This window comes from Loxodonta africana, chromosome 4 (genome assembly GCF_030014295.1).
Source record: "Loxodonta africana isolate mLoxAfr1 chromosome 4, mLoxAfr1.hap2, whole genome shotgun sequence".
Taxonomy (NCBI): Eukaryota; Metazoa; Chordata; class Mammalia; order Proboscidea; family Elephantidae; genus Loxodonta; species Loxodonta africana.
The window spans coordinates 136,332,684-136,356,313 of record NC_087345.1 but is presented as its reverse complement, the minus strand read 5'-3'; the positions used below and the strand labels follow the sequence as shown (position 1 = coordinate 136,356,313).

The following is a 23,630-nucleotide window of genomic DNA, read 5'->3' as shown; positions in this document are numbered from 1 at the left end:
ACAGTGGAAAGAAGATTTTATTTGCATGTTCAATTAAGCCTTGTATAGACTTGATATAATTCAAACCTTGTGAAAAGTCAAATGTCTCCATGAAAATGGAGTAATTAGTTTCCTATGGGAAATGTCCATGTGTGGAAGAGGAAGTTTTAACTTTCTAATATTTACCCATATGACATAACAATAGAAAAAAAGAAGAGATATTCTTTCACGAGATTTTTTTAAGAGTAAGTGCATAAATCTGGGCCTCATTGGTCTGCACAGTACATAAATTTTGGAAATATTTAATAGACCTATAACCATGTATTACGATTTGTGGTTTGGGTTGCATGTACACCTCCTTGGCATCTTTTGATTGACAGAGTCCCAGCATAGCTCAGTTCCTGGAGAGTTTACGGTCCTCTTCTGCCAGTACGCCAATCTATAAGGTTCTAGTGCTTGGATGTCAGAGTAAGTGTTGAAGATACTCGGAAGATCTGGGGAAGCATGTTACTAAGTTGATAAAACATTTCTTCAGAAATACTCTGTAAGAGGTTAAAAAAATGTTGCATTTGTTATAGTATCATTTTTTTTTTAAGTTTAAAAGTATTTTAAAATATGGAACTAGCTCCAGATATGGAGTGTAATATGTGAAAACTGTCTTTAATGGCTGAATTAATGGCATCTCAAAGGACAGGTGGTGTCTTTCTGGCTCCATCCTCTGAGATCCTATGTTGTTTCTTTCAAATAGTAAGTTTGATTACTAGAAAAACCCTAAAAGAACATTACTGTAATCAGTAATAAATGTACTACCAGTTTTGCTAACTTCTACAGGGTTCACTGAGTTACAGTCAACTTGATGGCAATGGGTTTGGTTTAGTTTTATAGAGAACAGAGAATCATTCTCTGCTAATGCCTTTATTACAAACTCTTCATAATTTACATACCACAAATGGGGGAAAAAATGAAGGAAAAATGAGTCAGGTTTGGTTTTGGGGACAAATAAGAGATTCCTTGAGTGGAAGATGGTATCTTTGACAATAAATCAAGTACCTTTATGGCATTCAAAGGAACCCTGGTAGCATAGTGGTTAAGCGCTGTGCCTGCTAACCAAAAGGTTGGCAGTTTGAATCCGCCAGGCGCTCCTTGGAAACCCTGTGGAGCAGTTCTACTTCGTCCTACAGGATGGCTATGAGTCGGAATTGACTCAACGGCAACAGGTTTTTTTTTTTTGTTTTGTTTTAAGGCATTCAAACAATTCTCTCCTTAAAAAATAGGAAGTCGTTAGCATTTTATTTTGTTATATTTAGGACTTTGGAGCAGGGTGCCTAACTATATCTGTGAGGAATATTATAGTAGAGATTAAATTGGGGTGAGATCTATTCAGATAACATACCTGTGGTACCAGAAATTGCACAGTCCTAGAAATTCCTCCATCCCATGAAGCCATTTCCATCATGAAACCTAAAACAGAACAATGGAAAGACTGTTGAATTGAGTTCTGGTCTTCAGACTTACCAGTCACTTACTGAGATAAACTGAGCTTTCATTATGGGGCTTCATGTCTTAACTTTTTAGATAGCCACTAGCCTGTAGGAGAGGCTAAGCCTAAAGGACAGATAGTCTTCTGCAATCCCTAATTCCTCATGCCCAAAAACCCAGTGCTGTCAAGTCAATTCCAACTCATAGCGACCCTATAGGACAGAGTAGAACTGCCCCATAGAGTTTCCAAAGAGCGTCTGGTGGTTTTGAACTGCCGACAATTTGGTTAGTAGTTGTAGCTCACACCACAGGGGTTTAACATCGTTTCAACAACGCATGCATACTTAGGATTTCTCAAGTCCTTTTTGGTCTCCATACTGTGAAGCCAAAACAAGTTATTAAAGGTTAACTAAATACGTGGCTTTTTTTCCCCTTCTTCTTCTTAAGAAAATAAAAAGGCAACAGAGAGTAAGCCAGAATCAAAGCAAAGTATAAATAACATTCAACTATCCTTGTATTCTAGGAGGGCTGGGGATTTATTTTGTGACTGGAAAAAGATAAGTAAAGAAGCTCCTTTATGAAATACTTGTCACGTGAGGCAGTAGATAACAGGGATAACCCTTGTGTTCTTTTTTCTAGGTTGCTCCACTTTCAATATTTGGGAGGAAGAAATATAGGTAGTTTGTTATTAAATATAAGGCTATGCTCACCTTTGACACACTTAAACACAAGTTCTGCTCTCCTTAAGCACCAGGGTATAGTCATTTCCTAGAAACAGAAACAAATCATATGTTTTTCACAGAACTTTGTAAAAACAAATAAATAAATACAGTCAGCTCTTAATTTATTTATAACATTGACCATCTACTTCGTGAACAGACTCAGGCAACCATTTGCTCATTACAGCTGGATTTCCTCTGGTTTGGGGGCATACAACGTCTTCCAGCTGTTAGAATGCAAACTAACTTAATTAATCTAACCCAAACTTTAGCGAATATAAATATATAAACATATCCTTAAAACTTTCCAGATAATTAATATATCTAAAAAAAAAAAAGATACATCTAAATGATTTAGGAACTCTATTATTCTCAATATGTCAGCATGAATAATTATACTAAATTATATAATACTTGCATAAGCAATGCATTAAAATGTTTTTATTATACAGTATAGGTTATTACAAAAGTAATGGAAATAAACAAACACCCCGTTCCAGATTCCTAACAAACCAACTGTATTCATTTTCTATCTCCCCTTTCAATCTTTGACCACAAGCACAAACCAGTGCCAGACCACCCCAGGACATTTACAATTTCCCATGGTTACGGTCAATGATTAGGCCATTCTAAATTCTGTTTCTTTTATATCAAAATTATTTTCCCATGTTACAAGCCTTCGTAATTGTAACCATAAAAAGTTGTCCATTATTTTATTTTGGTGATTTTCAAGCTTTTTGAGTTCTAGGATCTTTTAAACTCTTAATATTTACTGAAGATTCCAATGAGCTTTTGTTTATCTGGATTATATTTCTTGATGTTTATTAGAAATTAAAAATGAGAAAACCATAAAAACATTAATTTCATTTGAAAACAATAATAACCCATTACATGCTAACACAAGTAACATATTTTTGTGGAAAATATGTTTTTCTACTATTCTTCACTTATCAACTACCTCATTATCTGACATTTCGTATTTATCACAATAGTAAAAAATCTACTATCTGACTAATTTGTGATGTACGTCTGGCAGTAACGAACACTGAGGTGTGACGCAAGAGTGACGCTGGCTGTGATGGTTAAGGTTATGTGGCAACTTGGCTGGGCCATGATTCTCAGTGGTTTGGCAGTTATGTAATAATGTAACTTGGCAGTTACATAATGATGCAATCATCCTCCATTTTGTGATCTGATGTGGTCATCCTCCATTTTTACATAATGCTGATTTTTGCATAATGACCTGGTCTTTGGAACCTAATCATGTCGATAACTGTGTGTGTACTTTCCAAAACAAAAATTTTTGGTGAGAACAGTGACACTGTTGTATATTTCCACAAATCTCTTTAAACCTGGTTTAAAGGAGACCACTAAATTCTCATATGAGCTTTTGTATTCGATCTGTTGTGATATTACATGTCACTTAGCCTCTGGAAAACTGTTACTTGCACAAGAATGAAAGTGGAAAAGACAAATAATGCCATAGTATTTTTTTTTTATTATTATGGAAATATGTTTAACTTTGTGGATCTCCAGAAAGGATCTAGAAGACTTGTGGTGATCTTCAGAATACAATTTAAAAACTAATGTTTTATTGAGTTAATATACCAAAATTTATTTAAAGAGTCCCTTACAGCTAGATATTTAGATGATTTCCTTTTTTTTTTTTTGTTAATAACGAAGAAGGACCCGGCAGTCTACTTCTAAAAAGAATTAGCCAGTGAAAACCTTATGAAGAGCAGCGGAACATTTATACAGATATACATACATATCTTTTGGAATGATTTCTTGGGATACTTATTTCTGTAGATCAGTGAAACAAATTCAGGTTCTTCCCCAAAAGGTTATACCAATTTACATTAGTCATCAGCAATGTAATGCATCATTCAGATTCACCATATTTTCACCAGAATTTGGGCATTTAAATATTATTAAAAATATTATTGAATACAAAACATTACCAAAAATGACGAAGAGAAACTGGATAACTGGGAGCTCCTAAAAATCAAACACCTATGCTCATCTAAAGACTTCACCAAAAGAGTAAAAAGAACACCTACAGACTGGGAAAGAATTTTCAGCTATGACATCTCCGACCAGCGCCTGATCTCTAAAATCTACATGATTCTGTCAAAACTCAACCACAAAAAGACAAACAACCCAATCAAGAAGTGGGCAAAGGATATGAACACACACTTCACTAAAGAAGATATTCAGGCAGCTAACAGATACATGAGAAAATGCTCTCGATCATTAGCCATTAGAGAAATGCAAATTAACACTACGATGAGATTCCATCTCACTCCAACAAGTCTGGCATTAATCCAAAAAACACAAAATAATAAATGTTGGAGAGGCTGCGGAGAGATTGGAACTCTTATACACTGCTGGTAGGAATGTAAAATGGTACAATCACTTTGGAAATCTATTTGGCGTTATCTTAAACAGTTAGAAATAGAACTACCATACAACCCAGAAATCCCACTCCTCGGAATATACCCTAGAGAAATAAGAGCCTTCACACAAACAGATATATGCACGCCCATGTTTATTGCAGCTCTGTTTACAATAGCAAAAAGCTGGAAGCAGCCAAGGTGTCCATCAACGGATGAATGGGTAAATAAATTGTGGGATATTCACACAATGGAATACTACGCATCGATAAAGAACAGTGACGAATCTGTGAACCATTTCATAACATGGACGAACCTGGAAGGCATTATGCTGAGCGAAATTAGTCAGAGGCAAAAGGACAAATATTGTATAAGACCACTATTATAAGATCTTGAGAAATAGTATAAACTGAGAAGAACACATACTTTTGTGGTTACGAGTGGGGGAGGGAGGGAGGGAGGGTGCGAGAGGGTTTTTTACGGATTAATTAGTAGATAAGAACTGCTTTCGGTGAAGGGAAGGACAATACTCAATACATGGAAGGTCAGCTCAACTGGACTGGACTGGACCAAAAGCAAAGAAGTTTCCGGGATAAACTGAATACTTCAAAGGTCAGCGGAGCAAGGGCGGGGGTTTGGGGACTATGGCTTAAGGGGACTTCTAAGTCAATTGGCAAAATAATTCTATTATGAAAACGTTCTGCATCCCACTTTGAAATGTGGCATCTGGGGTCTTAAATGCTAACAAGCGGCCATCTAAGATTCATCAATTGGTCTCAACCCACCTGGACCAAAGGAGAATGAAGAACACCAAGGTCACACGATAACTAAGAACCCAAGAGACAGAAAGGGCCACATAAACCAGAGACTTACATCATCCTGAGACCAGAAGAACTAGTTGGTGCCTGGCCACAATCGATGACTGCCCTAACAGGGAGCACAACAGAGAACCCCTAAGGGAGCAGGAGATCAGTGGGATGCAGACCCCAAATTCTCACAAAAAGACCATACTTAATGGTCTGACTGAGACTAGAGGAATCCCGGCGGTCATGGTCCCCAAACCTTCTGTTGGCCCAGGACAGGAACCATTCCCGAAGACAACTCAGCAGTCCTAAACAGGACTGGACAGTGGGTAGGAGAGAGATGCTGATGAAGAGTGAGCTAATGATATCAGGTGGACACTTGAGACTGTGTTGGCATCTCCCGTCTGGAGGGGGGATGGGAGGATAGAGAGAGTTGGAAGCTGGCAAAATTGTCACGAAAGGAGAGACTGGAAGGGCTGACTCATTAGGGGGAGAGCAAGTGGGAGTACGGAGTAAGGTGTATATAAACTTATATGTGACAGTCTGACTTGATTTGTAAACGTTCACTTGAAGCTCAATAAAAGTTAATTAAAAAAATATTATTGAACAGTTTTACTATAATTTAACAGGTTCAAAATGGTATATCTTGATTTTTTAAAAAACATTTTAGTTTTTAGAACAGTTTTAAATTTAGAGAAAAACTGAGATGATAGTACAGGGATTTCCCATACACCACTCACCCAACTTTCCCTATTATTAGCATCTCATATTAGTATAGTGCAATTAATTAATTTATGACAATTAATGAACCAATACTGATACATTATTATTAACTGAAGTCTACAGTGTATTCAGATTTCCTTAGTTTTTAACGTAATGACTTTTTCTGTTCCAAGATCCCCTCCAGGATACTACATTACATTTAGCTGTCATGTCACCTCAGGCTTCTCTTGGTCTTTTAATGTCAACTCTATCTGTAGCAATATCCCCCCTTTTTCATTACTAATACTGTTTACATGTGGTATCTTTTTTTCTTAATCAGTCTTACCAGAGGTTTATCAATTTTATCAGTCTGTAAACCAAACCAAAACCAAACCCAGTACTGTTGAGTCGATTCCGACTCATAGTGACCCTATAGGACAGAGTAGAACTGCCCCGTAGAGTTTCCAAGGAGCGCCTGGTGGATTTGAACTGCTGACCCTTTGGATAGTAGCCATAGCACTTAACCACCACGCCACCATATCCGTCTGTAGGATTTATTTATCATTTCCATATTGTGTTTGTTTTCTAATTCATTGATTTTAACTCAGTGAATTATATTCTCCCTTCTATGTTCTTTGGATTTATTTTTACTCTTATTTTTCTAGCTTCTCGGGATGGATACTTGGCTCATTAGCTTTCGGTCTTTCTTTATAATGTTTCCCTAAGAACTGCTTTTGTTCTAGCTTACCAATTCAGATACGTACTATTATCATTCACTTAAAAATATTTTCAACTTTTCATTTTATGATTTCTTCTTTAGTGCATCTGCTATTTCAAAGGGTGCTCCTTAAACTTTACACATATGCATCTTTTCTAGTTATATTTTGATTATTGATTTCTAGTATAATTACACTGTAGCCACAGAACATAATCTGTAATTTAAATACAATGACATTGGTTCAGTTTTCAGTGTATGTCCAGTTTTTGTAAATGTCGTGTGAGCTTGCAAAGAATGTATATTTTGCAGGTCCTGAGTGAGTATAACATTAATAATGCTGCTGAAATCTTCTGTAACTTTACTGATATGAGTTGGAATTGACTCGATGGCAACAGGTTTAGTTTTTATTCTATCAATTACTCACAGAAGTATGTTAAAACCTCCCACTATAATTGTGGCTTTGTCTATTCCTGCTTATAGGTCTTCCGATTTTTTGCTTTATATACTGTTAGGCTATGTTACTAGGTACATATATTTTTGGAAACATTTTACCGTCCAGGTGAATTAAACTTTCATCATTTTAAAATGACTCTGTAGTAAAGCTTTCTGCCTTGAGGTCTATTTATCTGATGTCGATATAGTTATATTAGTTTTTTGCTTACTATTTGCATGACATATCCTTCTCCATTCTTTTGTTTCCAACCTTTTTGTATCTTCATGTTTTAGATGCCTCACTTATAAACAGGATATAGATAAATCTTTAAAAAATCTAGGCTGATAATCCTCATCTTCTAACTAGAGCATCTAGTTAATGTCATTAGCAGTATATCTGGGTTTAAATTTACCATTTTATGCTTTTTTATTTATGCCATCATTCTATGTTTCATTTTCTTTCTTTCCTTCCCTCGTTTGTTTCAGACTGAGTGCTTTATCATGACATTTCTTTCCACTGCTGTGTCTATTATTTTGTACAGACAACATTTATTTAGATTCACTCACATATTTATCGCTTTCTTTGCTTTTTTATACTTTTCTGCATACCTGCCATTCAATCTAATATCATTTATCTTTTGCCCAAGGTATGTCCTTTAGGGTTTCCTTTACTTACAATTATGCTGGTGGCAAACTCTCTTAATTTTTGTTTGTCTGAAAATGTCTTTATTTCGCCCTCATTCACAAATGTTTGTGGGGTACAGAATTCTAGGTTGGGAATTTTTTCTTTCAGCACTTTGAAAGTATTATTCTGGCTTCCACTACTCCATTCAGTAGTCAGCTATCTGGGATTCTCCAAAGCAATCTGTCTTTTTTCTATGTCGGTATTTAAGACTGGTGTCAGTACGATGTTTCTAGACACAGGTTTCTGTTTATTTATCCTCTTTAAGATTTAGCTGGGCTTCTTGAACCTGTGGATTGGTATTTTTCATCAGTCCTGAAAAATCTCAGCCATTACCTCTTTAAGTATTGTTTTTTTTTTTACCTCTGAGTTTCTCTCTCCAATTAAACACACATTAGAACATCTCAAATGCTGTGTGCTTTATGTCTCTTACCACTTTTTGTCTGTTGGTGCTACATTCTGGATCATTTCTTTCTGATATGTCTTTCAGTCCATTAATTCTCTCTTCAGCCATAACTAACCTAATATTGAAATATTTCATGGTCTTCTTAATTTTGGCCATTGTATTTTAGATTTGGAAACTCTAGATGTTATTTTTATAATTTGCTAGGCCACTTTTTAAAAAATCAGGTTTATTGAGGTACAATTTAAATAAAATTGACCAACTTTAATGGTATAGTTTGACATATTTTGACAAATGTATCCAGTTTTTTTTTTTTTAATCAAGTTATATAACTACCACCACAATTAAGATACAGAGTATTTCTATCACTGCAAAAGGTTTCCTTGTGTGCCTTTGCAGTTAATCTCCTCTCCTGAATTTGGCAACTCCTGATTTACTTTCTGGAAACCCTGGTAGTGTAGTGGTTAAGAGCTATGACTGCTAACCAAAAGGTCAACAGTTCGAATTCACCAGGCGCTCCTTGGAAACTCTATGGGGCAGTTCTACTCTGTCCTATAGGGTCGCGATGAGTCGGAATTGACTTGACGGGAACAGGTTTTTTTTTTTTTTTTTTGAGTGATCTACTTTCCGCCTCTGAAGTTTTATGTTTTTAATAACTTCATTTAAATGGAATCATACAATCAATCTTTCATGCGTGGCTTCTTTCCCTTCTTATAAAGACTTAAAAAAAAATACATCCATGCTGTTAGATGTATCAGTAGGATTTCCTTTTTATTGCAGAGTAATATTCCACTGTATAGATACACCTGATTTATTTATCCATGCAACAGTTGATGAGCATTTGAGTATATGTCTTGGTCATTATGTTTTCATTTCTCTTGAGTAAATATCTAGGAGTGGGTTTCCTGGGTTATATATATGTTTAATTTTATAAGAAACTGCCAAACCAGCAATGTATGAAAGTTCCAATTGCCCCATATCCTCAGCAACACTCAACAGTATTGTCAGACTTTTAAATTTTAGCCATTCAAATGGGTATGCAGCAGTAGTCTCATTATAGTCTTAATTTGCATTTCCCTGAAGACTATAATGTTGAAAATCTTTTCAAGTGCTAATTTACCATTCAGATATCACATTTTGTGAAGTATATGTTCAATGTGCTTTTTGTCTTTTTGATATTGAGTGGTATAGTTCTTTATATATTCTAGCACGTTTTGTAAGTATTTTTCCCCAGTCCACAGCTTGTATTTTTATTTTTTAAAATTTTCCTTTTTTCCTAATTGTGCTTTAAGTTTACAATTCAATTCAATTTCTCACACAAAAACTTAATATATTGTTATGTGGCCCTAGCTGCTCTCCCTCTAGTGTGACAACACACTCCTTTCTACCCTGTATTTCCCGTGTCCATTCAACCAGCTTTTGTCCCCCTCTGCCTTCTTATCTCGCCTCTGGATAGGAGCTGCCCACTTAGTCTTATGTGTCTGCTTGAGCTAAGAAGCATACACCTCACCAGAATCATTTTACATCTTATAGTCCAGTCTAATCTTTGTCTGAAGAGTTGGCTTTGGGAATGCTTTTAGTTTTGGGATAACAGAAAGTCCGGGGCCATGTCCTCTAGGGTCCTTCCAGTCTCAATCAGATCATTAAGTCTGGTCTTTTTACTAGAATTTGAGTTCTGCACCCATCCTTTCTCCTGCTCCATGAGGGACTCTCTGTTGTGTTCCCTGTCAGGGAAGTCTTTAGTTGTAGCCGGGCACCATCTAGTTCTTCTGGTCTCAGGCTGATGGAGTCTCTGGCTTATGTGGCCCTTTCTGTCTCTTGGGCTCATATTTTCCTTGTGTCTTTAGTGTTCTTCATTCTCCTTTGCTCCAGATGAGTTGGGACCAACTGATACATCTTGGATGGGCGCTTGCTAGCTTTTAAGAACCCAGATGCCACTCACCAAAGTGGGATGCAAAATGTTTTCTTAATACACATTGTTACGCCAATTGATCTAGATGTCCCTTGAAACCATGGTCCCCAGATCTCTGCCCCTGCTACTCTATCCCTTAAAGTGTTTGGTTATATTCAGGAAAACGACTTAGGTTTTGGTTCAGTCCAGTTGTGCTAATTCCCCTGTATTGTGTGTTGTCCTTCTCTTCAGCTAAAATAATTATTGTCTATCATCTAGTTAGTGAATACCCGTCTCCCTCCGACCCCACCCTCGTAACCATCAAAGAATATTTTCTTCTGTGTTTAAACCTTTTCTTGAGTACTTATAATAGTGATCTCATACAATATTTGTCCTTTTGCAACTGACTAATTTCACTCAGCATAATGCCTTCCAGATTCATCCACGTTATGAGATGTTTCATGTATTCATCATTGTTCTTTATTGCTGCATAGTATTCCATTGTGTGAATATAACATTTATTTATCCATTCATCTGTTATGGGCACCTAGGTTGCTTCCACCTTTTTGCCATTGTAAACGGTGCTGCAATGAACACGGGTGTGCACATATCTATTTGTGTGAGGGCTCTTATTTCTCTAGGATATATTCCAAGAAGTGGGATTGCTGGATCATACGGTAGTTCTATTTCTAGCTTTTTAAGGAAACATCAAAGCGATTTCCAAAGTGGCCATACCATTTTACATTTCCACCGGTAGTGTATAACTGTTCCAGTCTCTCCACAACCTCTCCAGCATTTATTATTTTGGGTTTTTTGGATTAATGCTAGCCTTGTTGGGGTGAGATGGTATCTCGTTGTAGTTTTGATTTGCATTTCTCTAATGGCTAATGATCATAAGCATTTCCTCATGTATCTGTTAGCCACCTGAATGTCTTTGGTGAAGTGCCTCTTCATATTCTTTGCCCATTCTATAACTGAGTTGTCTTTTTGTTGTTGAGGTTTTGCAGTATCTTGTGGATTTTAGGGATTAGATGCTGACTAGACATGTCGTAGCCAAAAATTTTTTCCCAGTCTGTAGGTAATCTTTTTACTCTTTTGGTGAAATCTTTGGATGAGCATAAGTGTTTCACTTTTAGCAGCTCCCAGTTATCTAGTTTCTCTTCTGGTGTTTGTCCATTGTTAGTTATGTTTTATATTCTGTTTATGCCATGTATTAAGGCTCCTAGCATTGTCCCTATTTTTTCTTCCATGATCTTTATCATCTTAGATTTTATATTTAGGTCTTTGATCCATTTTGAGTTAGTTTTTGTGCATGGTGGGAGGTATGGGTCTTGTTTCGTTTTTTTTGCAGATGGATATCCAGTTATGCCCGCACCATTTCTTAGAGACTGTCTTTTCCCCATTTAATGGACTATTGGGCCTTTGTCAAATATCAGCTGTTCACAGGTGGATGAATTTACATCTGGAACCTCAATTCTGTCCCATTGGTCTGTGTATCTGTTGTTGTACCAGTACCAGGCTGTTTTGACTACCATGGCTGTATAAAAAACACAAACAAACCAAACCCAGTGCCATCGAGTTGATGCCGACTTATAGCGACCCTATAGGACAGAGTAGAACTGCCCCATAGAGTTTCCAAGAAGCGCCTGGCGGATTTGAACTGCCGACCCTTTGGTTAGCAGTGGTAGCACTTAACCACTACGCCACCATGGTATAATAGGTTCTAAAATCAGGTAGTGTGAGGCCTCCTACTTTGTTCTTCTTCAGTAATGCTTTACTTACCAGGGCTTCTTTCCTTTCCATATGAAGTTGGTGATTTGTTTCTCCATCTCATTAAAAAATGCCATTGGAATTTGGATGGGGATTGCATTTTATGTATAGATCGCTTTGAGTAGAATAGACATTTTCACAATGTTGAGTCTTCTTATCTGTGAACGAGGTATGTTTTTCCACTTAATGTAGGTCTCTTTTGGTTTCTTGGAGTAGTGTCTCGTAATTTTCTTTGTATAGGTCTTTCAGGTTTCTGGTGAGATTTATTCCTAAGTATTTTATCTTCTTGGGGGCTATTGCAAATGGTATTGATTTGGTGATTTTCTCTTCGACATTCTCTGTTGGTGTAGAGAAATCCAACTGATTTTTGCATGTTTATCTTGTATCCTGATAATCTGCTGAACTCTTCTATTAGTTCCGGTAGTTTTGTGGATTCTTTAGGGTTTTCTTGTATAAGATCATATCATCTGCAAATAGAGATACTTTTACTTCTTCCTTATCAATTTGGATGCCCTTTATTTCTTTTCCTAGCCTAATCACTCTGGCTAGGACCTCCAGCACAATGTTGAATAAGAGTGGTAATAAAGGGCATCCTTGTCTGGTTCCCATTCTCAAGCGGAATGTTTTCAGAATCTCTCCATTTAGGACGATGTTGGCTGTTGGCTTTGTATAAATTTCCTTTATTATATTGAGGAATTTCCTTTCTATTCCTATTTTGCTCAGAGTTTTTATTATGAATGGGTGTTGGCCTTTGTCAAATGCCTTTTCTGCATCAACTGATAAGATCATGTGGTTCTTGTCTTTTGTTTTATTTATGTGATGGATTACATTGTCTTCCTGATGTTGAACCATCCCTGGATATCTGGTATGAATCCCACTTGGTGATGGAAATTATTTATTTGATATGTGGTTGAATTCTATTGGCTAGAATTTTGTTGAGGATTTTGCATCTATGTTCATGAGGGATAATGACCTGTAATTTTCCTTTTTTTGTGGTGTCTTTGTATCAGGGTTATGCTGGCTTCATAGAATGAGTTTGGAAGTATTCCATCCTTTTCTATGCTCTGAAATACCTTTGGTAGTAGTAGTGCTAACTCTTCTCTGACAGTTTGGTAGAATTCTCTAGTGAAGCCACCAGGGCCAGGGCCTTTTTTTTTTGTTGGGTTTTTTTTTTATTGTTTTTTTTTTTTTTTATTACCTTTTCAATCTCTTCTTTTGTTATAGGTTTGTTTAGTTGTTCTACCTCTGTTTGTGTTAGTTTAGGTGGGTAGTATGTTTCTAGAAATTTGTCTATTTCCTCTAGGTTTTCAAATTAGTTAGAGTACAATTTTCATAGTAATCTGATATGGTTCTTTTAATTTCAGTTGGGTCTGTTGTGATATCGCCCATATTATTTCTTATTTGGGTTATTTGCTTCCTCTCCTGTTTTTGGTTTGTCAATTTGGCCAAGGGTTTATCAATTTTGTTAATCTTTTCAAAGAACCAACTTTTGGTCTGGTTAACTCTTTCGATTGTTTTTCTAGTCTCTATATTTCATTTAATTCTGCTCTTGTTTTTATTATCTGCTATCTTCTGGTGCCTGAGGGCTTCTTTTGCTGCTCTATTTGTTTGAGTTGTAGGGTTAATGCTTTGATTTTGGCCCTTTTTTCTTTTTGGATGTGCCCATTTATTGCTATAAATTGACCTCTGTACACTGCATTTGCTGTGTCCCAAAGGTTCTGATAGGATGTGTTTTCATTCTTATTTGATTCTATGAATTTATTTATTCTGCCCTTAATTTCTTCTATAACACAGTAGTTTTTGAGGAAGGTGTTTTCAGTTTCCATGTGTCTGATTTTTTTCCCTTGCTTTTTCTGTTATTGATTTCTACTTTTATGGCTTTATGGTCAGAAAAGATACTTAGTTAATATTTCAATGTTTTGGATTCTGTTAAGGCTTGCTTTATGACCTAATATGTGGTCTATTCTGGAGAATGTTGCATGTGCATTGGAAAAGAAAGTATACTTGGCTGCTGTTGGGTAGAGTGTTCTGTGTATGTCTATGAGGTCAAGATGGTTGATTGTGGCATTTAGATGGTCTGTGTCTTCATTGAGCTTCTTTCTCCCCTTGACTGAAAGTGGTGAAGTCTCCTGCTATTATTGTAGAGATGTGTATCTCTCTTTCCAAGGCTATTAGAGTTTGTTTTATGTATTTTGGAGCCCAGTTGTTCGGGTGCATAAATTTTTATTATGGTTATGTCTTCCTGGTGTATGGATCCTTTAATCATCATATAGTGTCCTTTCCTTTCCTTTGTGAAGAATTTTACTTTAAAGTCTATTTTGTCAGACATTAATACTGCCACTCCTGCTCTTTTTTGATTGTTGTTTGCTTGATATATATTTTTTCATCCTTTGAGTTTTAGTTTGTGTCTTTAAGTCTAAGCTGTGTGTCTTGCAGGCAGCATATAGATGGATTGTGTTTTTTTTTAATCCACTCTCTGTCTCTTTATTGGTGCATTTACATTCAGCATAATTATGGATAGGTATGATTTTAGTGCTGTCATTTTGATGTCTTTTTTCTTGCGTTGACAGTTTCTTTGTTCCACTTAATTTTCTGCACTGTCGTTTTTCTTTATGTATTTTCTTTTCCTCTTTTTTATTGCTGTAGATTTTGTATTAGCTGAGTCTGTATTTTTTCTTATTTTGATGTATAGAACTGTTAGTTTCCTTTGTGGTTCCCTTAATATTTACTGCTATTGTTCTAAGTTTAATGCAATCTTTTATTTCTTTATATTGCCTTGACTTTCTCTCCATATGATAGATCTATGACTACATTTTTTCAGTCTTTTTTTTTGTTTGTTTGTTTTAATATTGTCATATAATGATGTCTCTGTTTTCCTGTTTTGAGCATTTTAGCTTTGATCTATTTTTGTGAGTTCCCTATCTGGGTTGATATCCGGTTGCTCTGTCCTGTGTTCTAGTCTTGGGTTGTTATCTGATGTGACTGATCTTCTAACCAGAGGACTCCCTTTAGTATTTCTTGTAATAATGGCTTTGTTTTGGAAATTCCCTAAACTTCTATTTATCTGGAAATGTCCTAATTTTGCCATCATATTTGAGAGAGAGTTTTGCTGGATATACAATTCTTGGCTGGCAATTTTTTTCCTTCAAGGCTTTATATATGTCATCCTATTGCCTTCTTGTCTGCATGGTTTCTGCTGAGTAATCTTAGCTTAGTCTTCTTATTGACTGTCCTTTGTTAAGTGACTTTTTGTTTATCCCTAGCCACTCTTAAAATTCTGTCTTTATCTCTGGTTTTGGCAAGTTTGATTATAATACGTCTTGGTGACTTTCTTTTGGAAACTACCTTGTGCAGACTTTTATGAGCATCTAGGATAGATATCTTCTCATTTTTCATGATATCAGGGAAGTTTTCTGCCAACAATCTTCAATAATTCTCTCTGTATTTTCTGTTATTCCTCCCCTCCCTGCCCCCCCCCCCCATTCTGGTACTCCATTCACTCATAGATCATTCCTCTTGATAGAGTCCCACATAATTCTTGGGGTTTCTTCATTTTTAAAAATTCTTTTATCTGATTTTTCCTCAAATATGTTGGCATCAAGTGGTTTATCTTCAATCTTACTAATTCTGACTTCCAGTTCCTCAGTTCTGTTCCTATGACTTTCTATTGAATTGTCTAATTCTGAAATTTTCTTGTTAATCTTCTGGGTGTCTGTTTGCTGTCTGTCTATGGATTCTTGCAGCCTATTAAATTTGTCATTATGCTCTTTTCTGATCTTCTTAAGTTTCTCTATTGCTTTGTGTGTGTGCTGCTTGGCTTTGTTTTGCATTTTGTCTGATATCCTTCCTGATCTCTTGAAGATTTCTGTATATTAATCTGTATTCTACCTCTGGTAATTCATCTGGAAGATTTCTTGATTGTTTTGGGAGCTTGCTAAAGCCATCATGGTCTGTCTCTGTATGTGATTTGATATTGACTGTTGTCTCTGAGCCATCAATAAGTTATTGTATTTATTTGTTTTCTTATTGTGTCCTAGTTTCTTATTTTTTGTTTTGATATGCCCAAATAGGCTCCTCAAATGAGCTAGTTTAACTAATAAGCTTCGAAGCTCTATCATCCTGTCACCAGGTGGTTAGAGGTGTTACTAGGTATATAAGCCCAGGAGTCCATTTACTTTTCTTGTATGGATTCAGCTCAGGTGTCCAGGTAGTCAGTCACCAAGTATGTGGTTCAGGCTCTCACCTACAGTCCTAGACAAGCAGGCACGATCAGTGTAGGCACGGGTATCTGGCTGCAGTAGGGGGTCACGCACTGAGCAAGACAGGGGGCTAACAACTGCCCCTGAGTGTCTGTGATGAAAGCGTGCCCCTGTTCCCTAGAGTGCGCAGGTGGGTGGGTTCTGCAGCTGGACTATAGGCACCCAAGCTGTTGGCTCTAAGGACTGGGAGGCACTGCTTATTCTTGGACCCCTGTCGCAGGTAGTTAGGTGCCATGGTTGGAGCCCCCAGTCCTCAGGCCCCGGATGTGGATAGGTGAGGACCCTACTTAATAGGCAGAGCAGTGTCAATTGTCATGAACCTACCTCTCCACCGTATAGCTGAAACAGTTGAAGTTAGACTTCAGGTATATACCGCTGTACTGTGCTAGTGAGGCCCTATGCTGTTAAAATGGGCCCATACAGGTCTATGCAGGGGTGACAGGCATTCAAAGTCTGTGGACCCCTTATGCCTGTGCCTAGGCAAAGGAGCTGTTTCTCCTCTGAGTTCTGGCTTAGGGGAGCCGGCAGATTATTTTTCCGGTTTGTTAATCTGTTTGCTCTGCAAGGCCAGGAGAATGGCTCAGGGTATGTGACAGGTCCTACATCCAGCCCAGGGGACGAGGCAATCTCTGAAGCTGGCTTGGAACCAGTGTAGAGCAAGAAGGGGGCAGGTAAGTGGGAGAGAGGTCTTTCCCAAAGGGATGTTTTTTGATCTGCACAGTAGGTTAGACACAAGTGCTTATCTTTTGCCAACTGAGTGCTGCTTTCCATAGATTCTGGAGGCATGAGTAGACTCTCCGCTGCTTGGTGTCTCCTGATGTGAAATACACATCCCAAATGCCACTGCTTGCTTCACTGCTGGTGCCAGCTGATCCTGGCCTATATGGTGCTTGTTCCCACTAGGTCAGCCCTGGCAACTCCTCACTGCTTCTGAACCATCTCTCCCTCCCCCTGCTGCTCAGTCCTATTCCTCAACTTTGCCTTTGATGTTCAGGGCTCCTAGACTGTCATAGATTAGACTCGCTTGTTTTTTTTTGGGTCTTTGCTGTAAGAGGGACCACCGAAAGCATCTGACTACTCTGCCGTTTTGGCCCCGCCTCTTGTATTTTCATTTTCTTAACACTTTTTTTTTTAATAATTTTTATTGTGCTTTAAGTGAAAGTTTACAAATCAAGTCTGTCACATATAAGCTTATATACACCTTACTCCATAGTCCCACTTACTCTCCCCCAATGAGTCAGCCTGCTCCCTCCTTCCAGTCTCTCCTTTTATGACGATTTTGCCAGTTTCTAACCCTCTCTACCCTCCTATCTTCCCTCCAGACAGGAGATGCCAACACAGTCTCAAGTGTCCACCCAATACAAGTAGCTCACTCTTCATCAGCATCTCTCTCCAACCCATTCTCCAGTCCCTTCCATGTCTGATGAGTTGTCTTCAGGAATGGTTCCTGTCCTGGGCCAAGAGAAGGTTTGGGGACCATGACCGCCGGGATTCTTCTAGTCTCAGTCAGACCATTAAGTATGGTCTTTTTATGAGAATTTGGGGTCTGCATCCCACTGTTCTCCTGCTCCCTCAGGGGTTCTCTGTTGTGTTCCCTGTCAGGGCAGTCATCGGTTGTGACCGGACACCATCCAGTTCTTCTGGTCTCAGGATGATGTAAGTCTCTGGTGCCTGTGGCTCTTTCTGTCTCTTGGGCTCATAGTTATCGTGTGACCTTGGTGTTCTTCATTCTCCTTTGATCTAGGTAGGTTGAGACCAACTGATGCATCTTAGATGGCCACTTGTTAGCATTTAAGACCCCAGACGCCACATTTCAAAGTGGGATGCAGAACGTTTTCATAATAGAATTATTTTGCCAATTGACTTAGAAGTCCCCTTAAGCCATAGTCCCCAAACCCCCGCCCTTGCTCCACTGACCTTTGAAGCATTCAGTTTATCCCAGAAACTTCTTTGCGTTTGGTCCAGTCCAGTTGAGCTGACCTTCCATGTATTGAGTATTGTCCTTCCCTTTACCTAAAGTAGTTCTTATCTACTAACTAATCTGTAAATAACCCTCTCCCACCTTCCCTCCCTCCCCCGCTCATAACCACAAAAGTATGTGTTCTTCTCAGTTTATACTATTTCTCAAGATCTTATAATAATGGTCTTATACAATATTTGTCCTTTTGCCTCTGACTAATTTCGCTCAGCATAATGCCTTCCAGGTTCCTCCATGTCATGAAATGTTTCACAGATTTATCACTGTTCTTTATCGATGCGTAGTATTCCATTGTGTGAATATCCCACAATTTATTTAACCATTTATCCGTTGATGGACACCTTGGCTGCTTCCAGCTTTTTGCTATTGTAAACAAAGCTGCAATAAACATGGGTGTGCATATATCTGTTCATGTAAAGGCTCTTATTTCTCTAGGGTATATCCCGAGGAGTGGGATTTCTGGGTTGTATGGTAGTTCTATTTCTAACTTTTTAAGAAAACGCCAGATAGATTTCCAAAGTGGTTGTACCATTTTACATTCCCACCAGCAGTGTATAAGAGTTCCAATCTCTCCGCAGCCTCTCCAACATTTATTGTGTTTTTTGGATTAATGCCAGACTTGTTGGAGTGAGATGGAATCTCATCGTAGTGTTAATTTGCATTTCTCTAATGGCTAATGATCGAGAGCATTTTCTCATGTATCTGTTAGCTGCCTGAATATCTTCTTTAGTGAAGTGCGTGTTCATATCCTTTGCCCACTTCTTGATTGGGTTGTTTGTCTTTCTGTGGTTGAGTTTTAACAGAATCATATAGACTTTAGAGATCAAGTGCTGGTCGGAGATGTCATAGCTGAAAATTCTTTCCCAGTCTGTAGGTGTTCTTTTTACTCTTTTGGTGAAGTCTTTAGATGAGCATAGGTGTTTGATTTTTAGGAGCTCCCAGTTATCTGGTTTCTCTTCGTCATTTTTGGTAATGTTTTGTATTCTGTTTATGCTTTGTATTAGGGCTCCTAATGTTGTCCCTATTTTTTCTTCCATGATCTTTATCGTTTTAGTCTTCATGTTTAGGTCTCTGATCCACTTGGAGTTAGTTTTTGTGCATGGTGTGAGGTATGGGTCCTGTTTCATTTTTTTGCAAGTGGATATCCAGTTATGCCAGCACCATTTGTTAAAAAGACTATCTTTTCCCCAATTAACTGACACTGGGTCTTTGTCAAATATGAGCTGCTCATATGTGAATGGATTTATGTCTGGGTTCTCAATTCTGTTCCACTGGTCTATGTGCCTGTTGTCTTAACACTATCTTTTGATGAACAAAGGTTTTGAATCTTGATGAAGTACAATTTCTCAGGTTTTCTTTTACGGTTTATGTTTTTTGTGTCCTAACAAATGTGTGTGTAGCTTAATGTCACCAAGATTTTCTTCTATTTTTTCCTCTAGAAGCTTTACAGCATTAGCTCCTATGTTTAGGTCTATGATCCATTTTAACTTAATTTTTGCATATGATGTGACGTAAAGGTCAAGTTTATTTTAAATGAATATCCAATTCTTCCAACACAACTGGTTGAAAAGACAACCGTTTCTTCCATGGAACTGCCTTAGCATCTGCCGAAAATCAAATAACCATACATGTATGGGTCTATTTCAGGATTTTCTATTCTGTCCCTTTGATCCATAGTCTGTTCTTTTGCCAGTACCACACTGCATTGATTACTGTAGCTTTATGGTAAGTCTCGAATTGAGGTGGTATAAGTTTCTCAACTTTGTCTTTTTCAGAATTGTTTTGGCTGCTAAACCCAAACAAAACCTACTGCTGTTGAGTCAATTCCAACTCACAGTGACCCCGTAGGACAGAACAGAACTGCCCCATAGGGTTTCCAAGGCTGTAAATCTTTAAGGAAGCATACTGCCACATCTTTACCCAGCAGAGCAGGTGGTGGATTCGAACTGCCGACCTTCTGGTTAGCAGCCAAGCACTTAACCACTGTGCCGCCAGGGCTTCTGTTTTGGCTGCTAGGTCCTGTGAATTTCCATACACATTGTAGAATTATCTTGTAAATACCTACAAAATAACGTTGTATGCATTTTGATTGGGATTTAAATGTACAGGTTGTTAAATTTGAAACTGGTATCTTAATAACACTGAGTCTTTTAATTCATGAAAACAGTATCTCTCTCCATTTATTTAGGTCTTCTAAAATTTATCTCAGCAATGTTTTGTTATTTGCTAGGTTACTTTTCATAGCATCTTTCTTTTTTACTTGAAGACATTTTAAGCTCGTCTTTAAGCTCTTTAAACATAGTGATAGCCTATTACATGGTCTGTGTCTCATAATTCCAGTCTCTCAAGTCTGTATATCTGTCTCTATGCTTGGTTGTTTCTTCTGGTTCTAATTTTCTTTAGGCCTAGTTATCTTTGACTTAATTTAAAAATTTTATTGAAGAATCATATGTAGGGATAAATACTAAAATATAACTGAGCATTTGCACCATCTTAAAATATTACTCTAAAATTTATCAGTTTTTAAGATAACGTGCATTCCTATGTTTTAAATATGTGTGACTAATAGGGTGGTCCAGAGAAATCATCTGAGTCAAATTAAAAATTTCATATATTGTTTAGAATGATGTGAATTGATGGCAAGTTTCATCAATGCTATATAGAGAACACTCCGACATACCAATTTATGGTAGGATCCCAGGATATCTTTGAAGTGATAGATACATTAATTTTCGGATGATATAAACCCTCAGATTCTGATTACTTAAACTTAATGCTGCCTGGCAGCATATGAATCTGAAAGGAGATCTAGGCAGCTGCACATGGGTACATACACGCACATCCATGTTGTTTTCACATCTTCCACACACTCACCTAGAGACTCCATCAAGCATAAGATAGATGTTTGCCAGTAGGTTTTTTTCACCCTGCCTTTTTTGTCTCTAACTAAAGCCAGCACATAGAAAGACTGGCTTTGAGCAGTTAGAAAAAGTAAACCATAAGCTTTAGAAGTCAACAAGGTCACGAGAAGATATAACTTGTTGGATGTCATCATGGATGTGGCTTGCACTTCCACAAGGAGTTCATTTCTGGGAATAAATATTAGCATATATTATACAGCAAATGGAGATACAACATAGTGAGTCAGATAACAGTACAGAAAGTTCTTGCTTATGAATTCTAAGTAATGGCAAAATGACAAAACCTAGTGACACACCTGTGAGACTACACTGTAAAAAAACTCATTGAAAAACATGAACGGGTCATGTGAAACACTTTAAACTTTGGAAATGAGGCAGAAAATTGGGTTCTACTGTTACATTTTAGATTCTAAGTGGGCACTGCACACAATAAATTCTAAGCCTATGAAATTGAAGTTAAAATATCAGTTCTGACTATAATTGCAGGTAATACCTTCTATATTAGGTTAAAGGAAGCCCTGGTTGCGTAGTGGTTAAGTGCTACAGCTGCTAACCAAGAGGCTGGCAGTTCAAATCCACCAGGTGCTCCTTGGAAACTCTATGGTGCAGTTCTACTCTGTCCTATAGGGTCGCTATGAGTTGGAATTGACTCGACAGCAGTGGGTCTAAAGTTAAAAACCATACTTTAACTACCCAGTTTGAATCTTCTAATTAGGGTAAGAATGACCTGCAGAGGTGACTAAGATTTATTTGGTATACAACTGTAGGTCTTTACTGTATGTACAACTTGAAAGTTAGACAGAAAACTTACTTTCTGAGCTCATGTACCCTTGGAGGAGATTCCAAGACTATGCTTTACTTCTCAAGTATGTGCCTCTGAGGTACCTGAAACACTTGTATTGATCAGTTTCATAATCATTACTATAAAATGAGAAATAGTCTGGCTTTGTTTCCTATTTTTCACTTTCAAAAACATTACGTAGGTACAACCAGTTTGGAAAATTATTTGGCTCTATCTACCAAAGCTAAATGTATACATATATGAAGAACCAACAATTCAACCTCTAAGTATGTACCCAACAGAAATGCCAAAAGACACATACTAGAATGTTCACTGCAACACTAGACACAGTAATCAAAACCTGGGAAGACCCAAATATCCATAAATAGTAGAATGGCTAGATAATTGTGGTCTAGTCACACAGTGGAATCATAGACAACAATGAGAATGAACAGTCTACAGTCACATACAGTAATATGAATACATTTTACAAACATAATATCCAGTAAAAGAAGTCAGACAGAAGAGTGTGTACTACGATTCTTCTTATATAAACTACAAAAACAAAGCTAACTAATCTGTACTTTTCGAAGCGAAAACAGTGGTTATTCCTGCAGTGAGGATATGGTTTAAGTGACTGGAATAGGCATGAGGGTGGCTTCTGGGGTGCCTGCAATGTCCCGGATCATGATCTGGGTGTTTCTTACATGAGTATTCAATTCCTGAAAATTGAGCTGTATACTTATGATATGTGTACTTTTCTATATGTGTATTATACTCCAGCAAAAAGTTAAAAACAAATAACCAACAACTGTTCCTCAACAACAATTACAACTGAAACCCCCAAGCCCTAATTATTCAACAAGTTAATGAATGGTAAAAATAAGAGGATCAGGAACTTAGGATTCTTGACTTGCAGGTTGATTCCACATCTAAAGGCTAGTTTGACTCTAGTTATGACAGTATCTACAGATCACAAGGATCGATAGAGATAAAACTGGTAATACCAGTGTGTCTTTCTTCTTAGTGATAGATTAATTTTTCCTCTTCATTTTTCTTTCTTTTAACCATAATTTCTACAGCTCTTTTTTCTACCATAGCACATGGACTGTTTCAGATATTATCACTGTTACCTTGCACGAGTTATCTAGCACTCAGGCTTGTTAGAGGAGGAAACAACACCTGAAAATGCTCTGAGATCCTTGCATGAAAGCTAAAACAAATACTACCTCTATATCCCTTATGCCGTTGTCTGAGATTGTAGAATAAACTCCTTGACCTGAATGGCTGTTTAAGCACAACAAATGGGAGGACCATGGCTCAATATACTTTTGTGAATTAAATTGGACACTTCGGAAACAAACTTAATGTTCTGCAGCTGGCTGTCCCAATTTAAAACATGTAACTTTTGTAACATTGTGGGAGAGGGAATGCTAGTAGTATCAGATGTCTGGAAGTAAATCTGAACTTGGTGACTTTTGTAAACACTGTTTTTGAGGTTGTTTCCCACCTACATATAACCATTTTTATAAACTGGTTAACCAGGAGTCCAGCTGCAGGAATATTTGGATGTTTCCTTGCGGCAGGAATTCATCATAAATTTTCTTTGTTACTCCCCAAAGACCCTTTTATAGATGGACTAGTTAGTGATGATAACTTAACAATGGCTAAAAATTCCTGATGGAACTAAGACTTTATAAAGCTACAGTGGAAAACAAAA

The 23,630-nt window shown here is 37.4% G+C and overlaps 1 protein-coding gene across 6 annotated transcripts in view; it reads right to left on the bottom strand.

Moving 5' to 3' along the window:
- Positions 1–265: 265 nt before the first annotated feature.
- FERRY3 (FERRY endosomal RAB5 effector complex subunit 3) overlaps positions 266–23,630 on the bottom strand; it is a 61,048-nt gene continuing 37,683 nt past the window's right edge. For 4 of the 6 annotated variants that reach the window (XM_010590813.3, XM_003410631.4, XM_023549037.2 and 1 more), the window contains 3 exons: positions 2,169–2,226; positions 1,373–1,440; positions 266–521 (listed from right to left, as the gene is read on the bottom strand). In XM_010590813.3, the coding sequence (XP_010589115.1) occupies positions 429–521; positions 1,373–1,440; positions 2,169–2,226 (219 nt within the window). In that variant the 3' untranslated portion in view covers positions 266–428. Of the gene's footprint in view, positions 522–1,372; positions 1,441–2,168; positions 2,227–8,896; positions 21,298–23,630 lie in introns of those variants that run through there. The other 2 variants (XR_010321933.1, XM_023549036.2) reach the window with 2 other exon arrangements.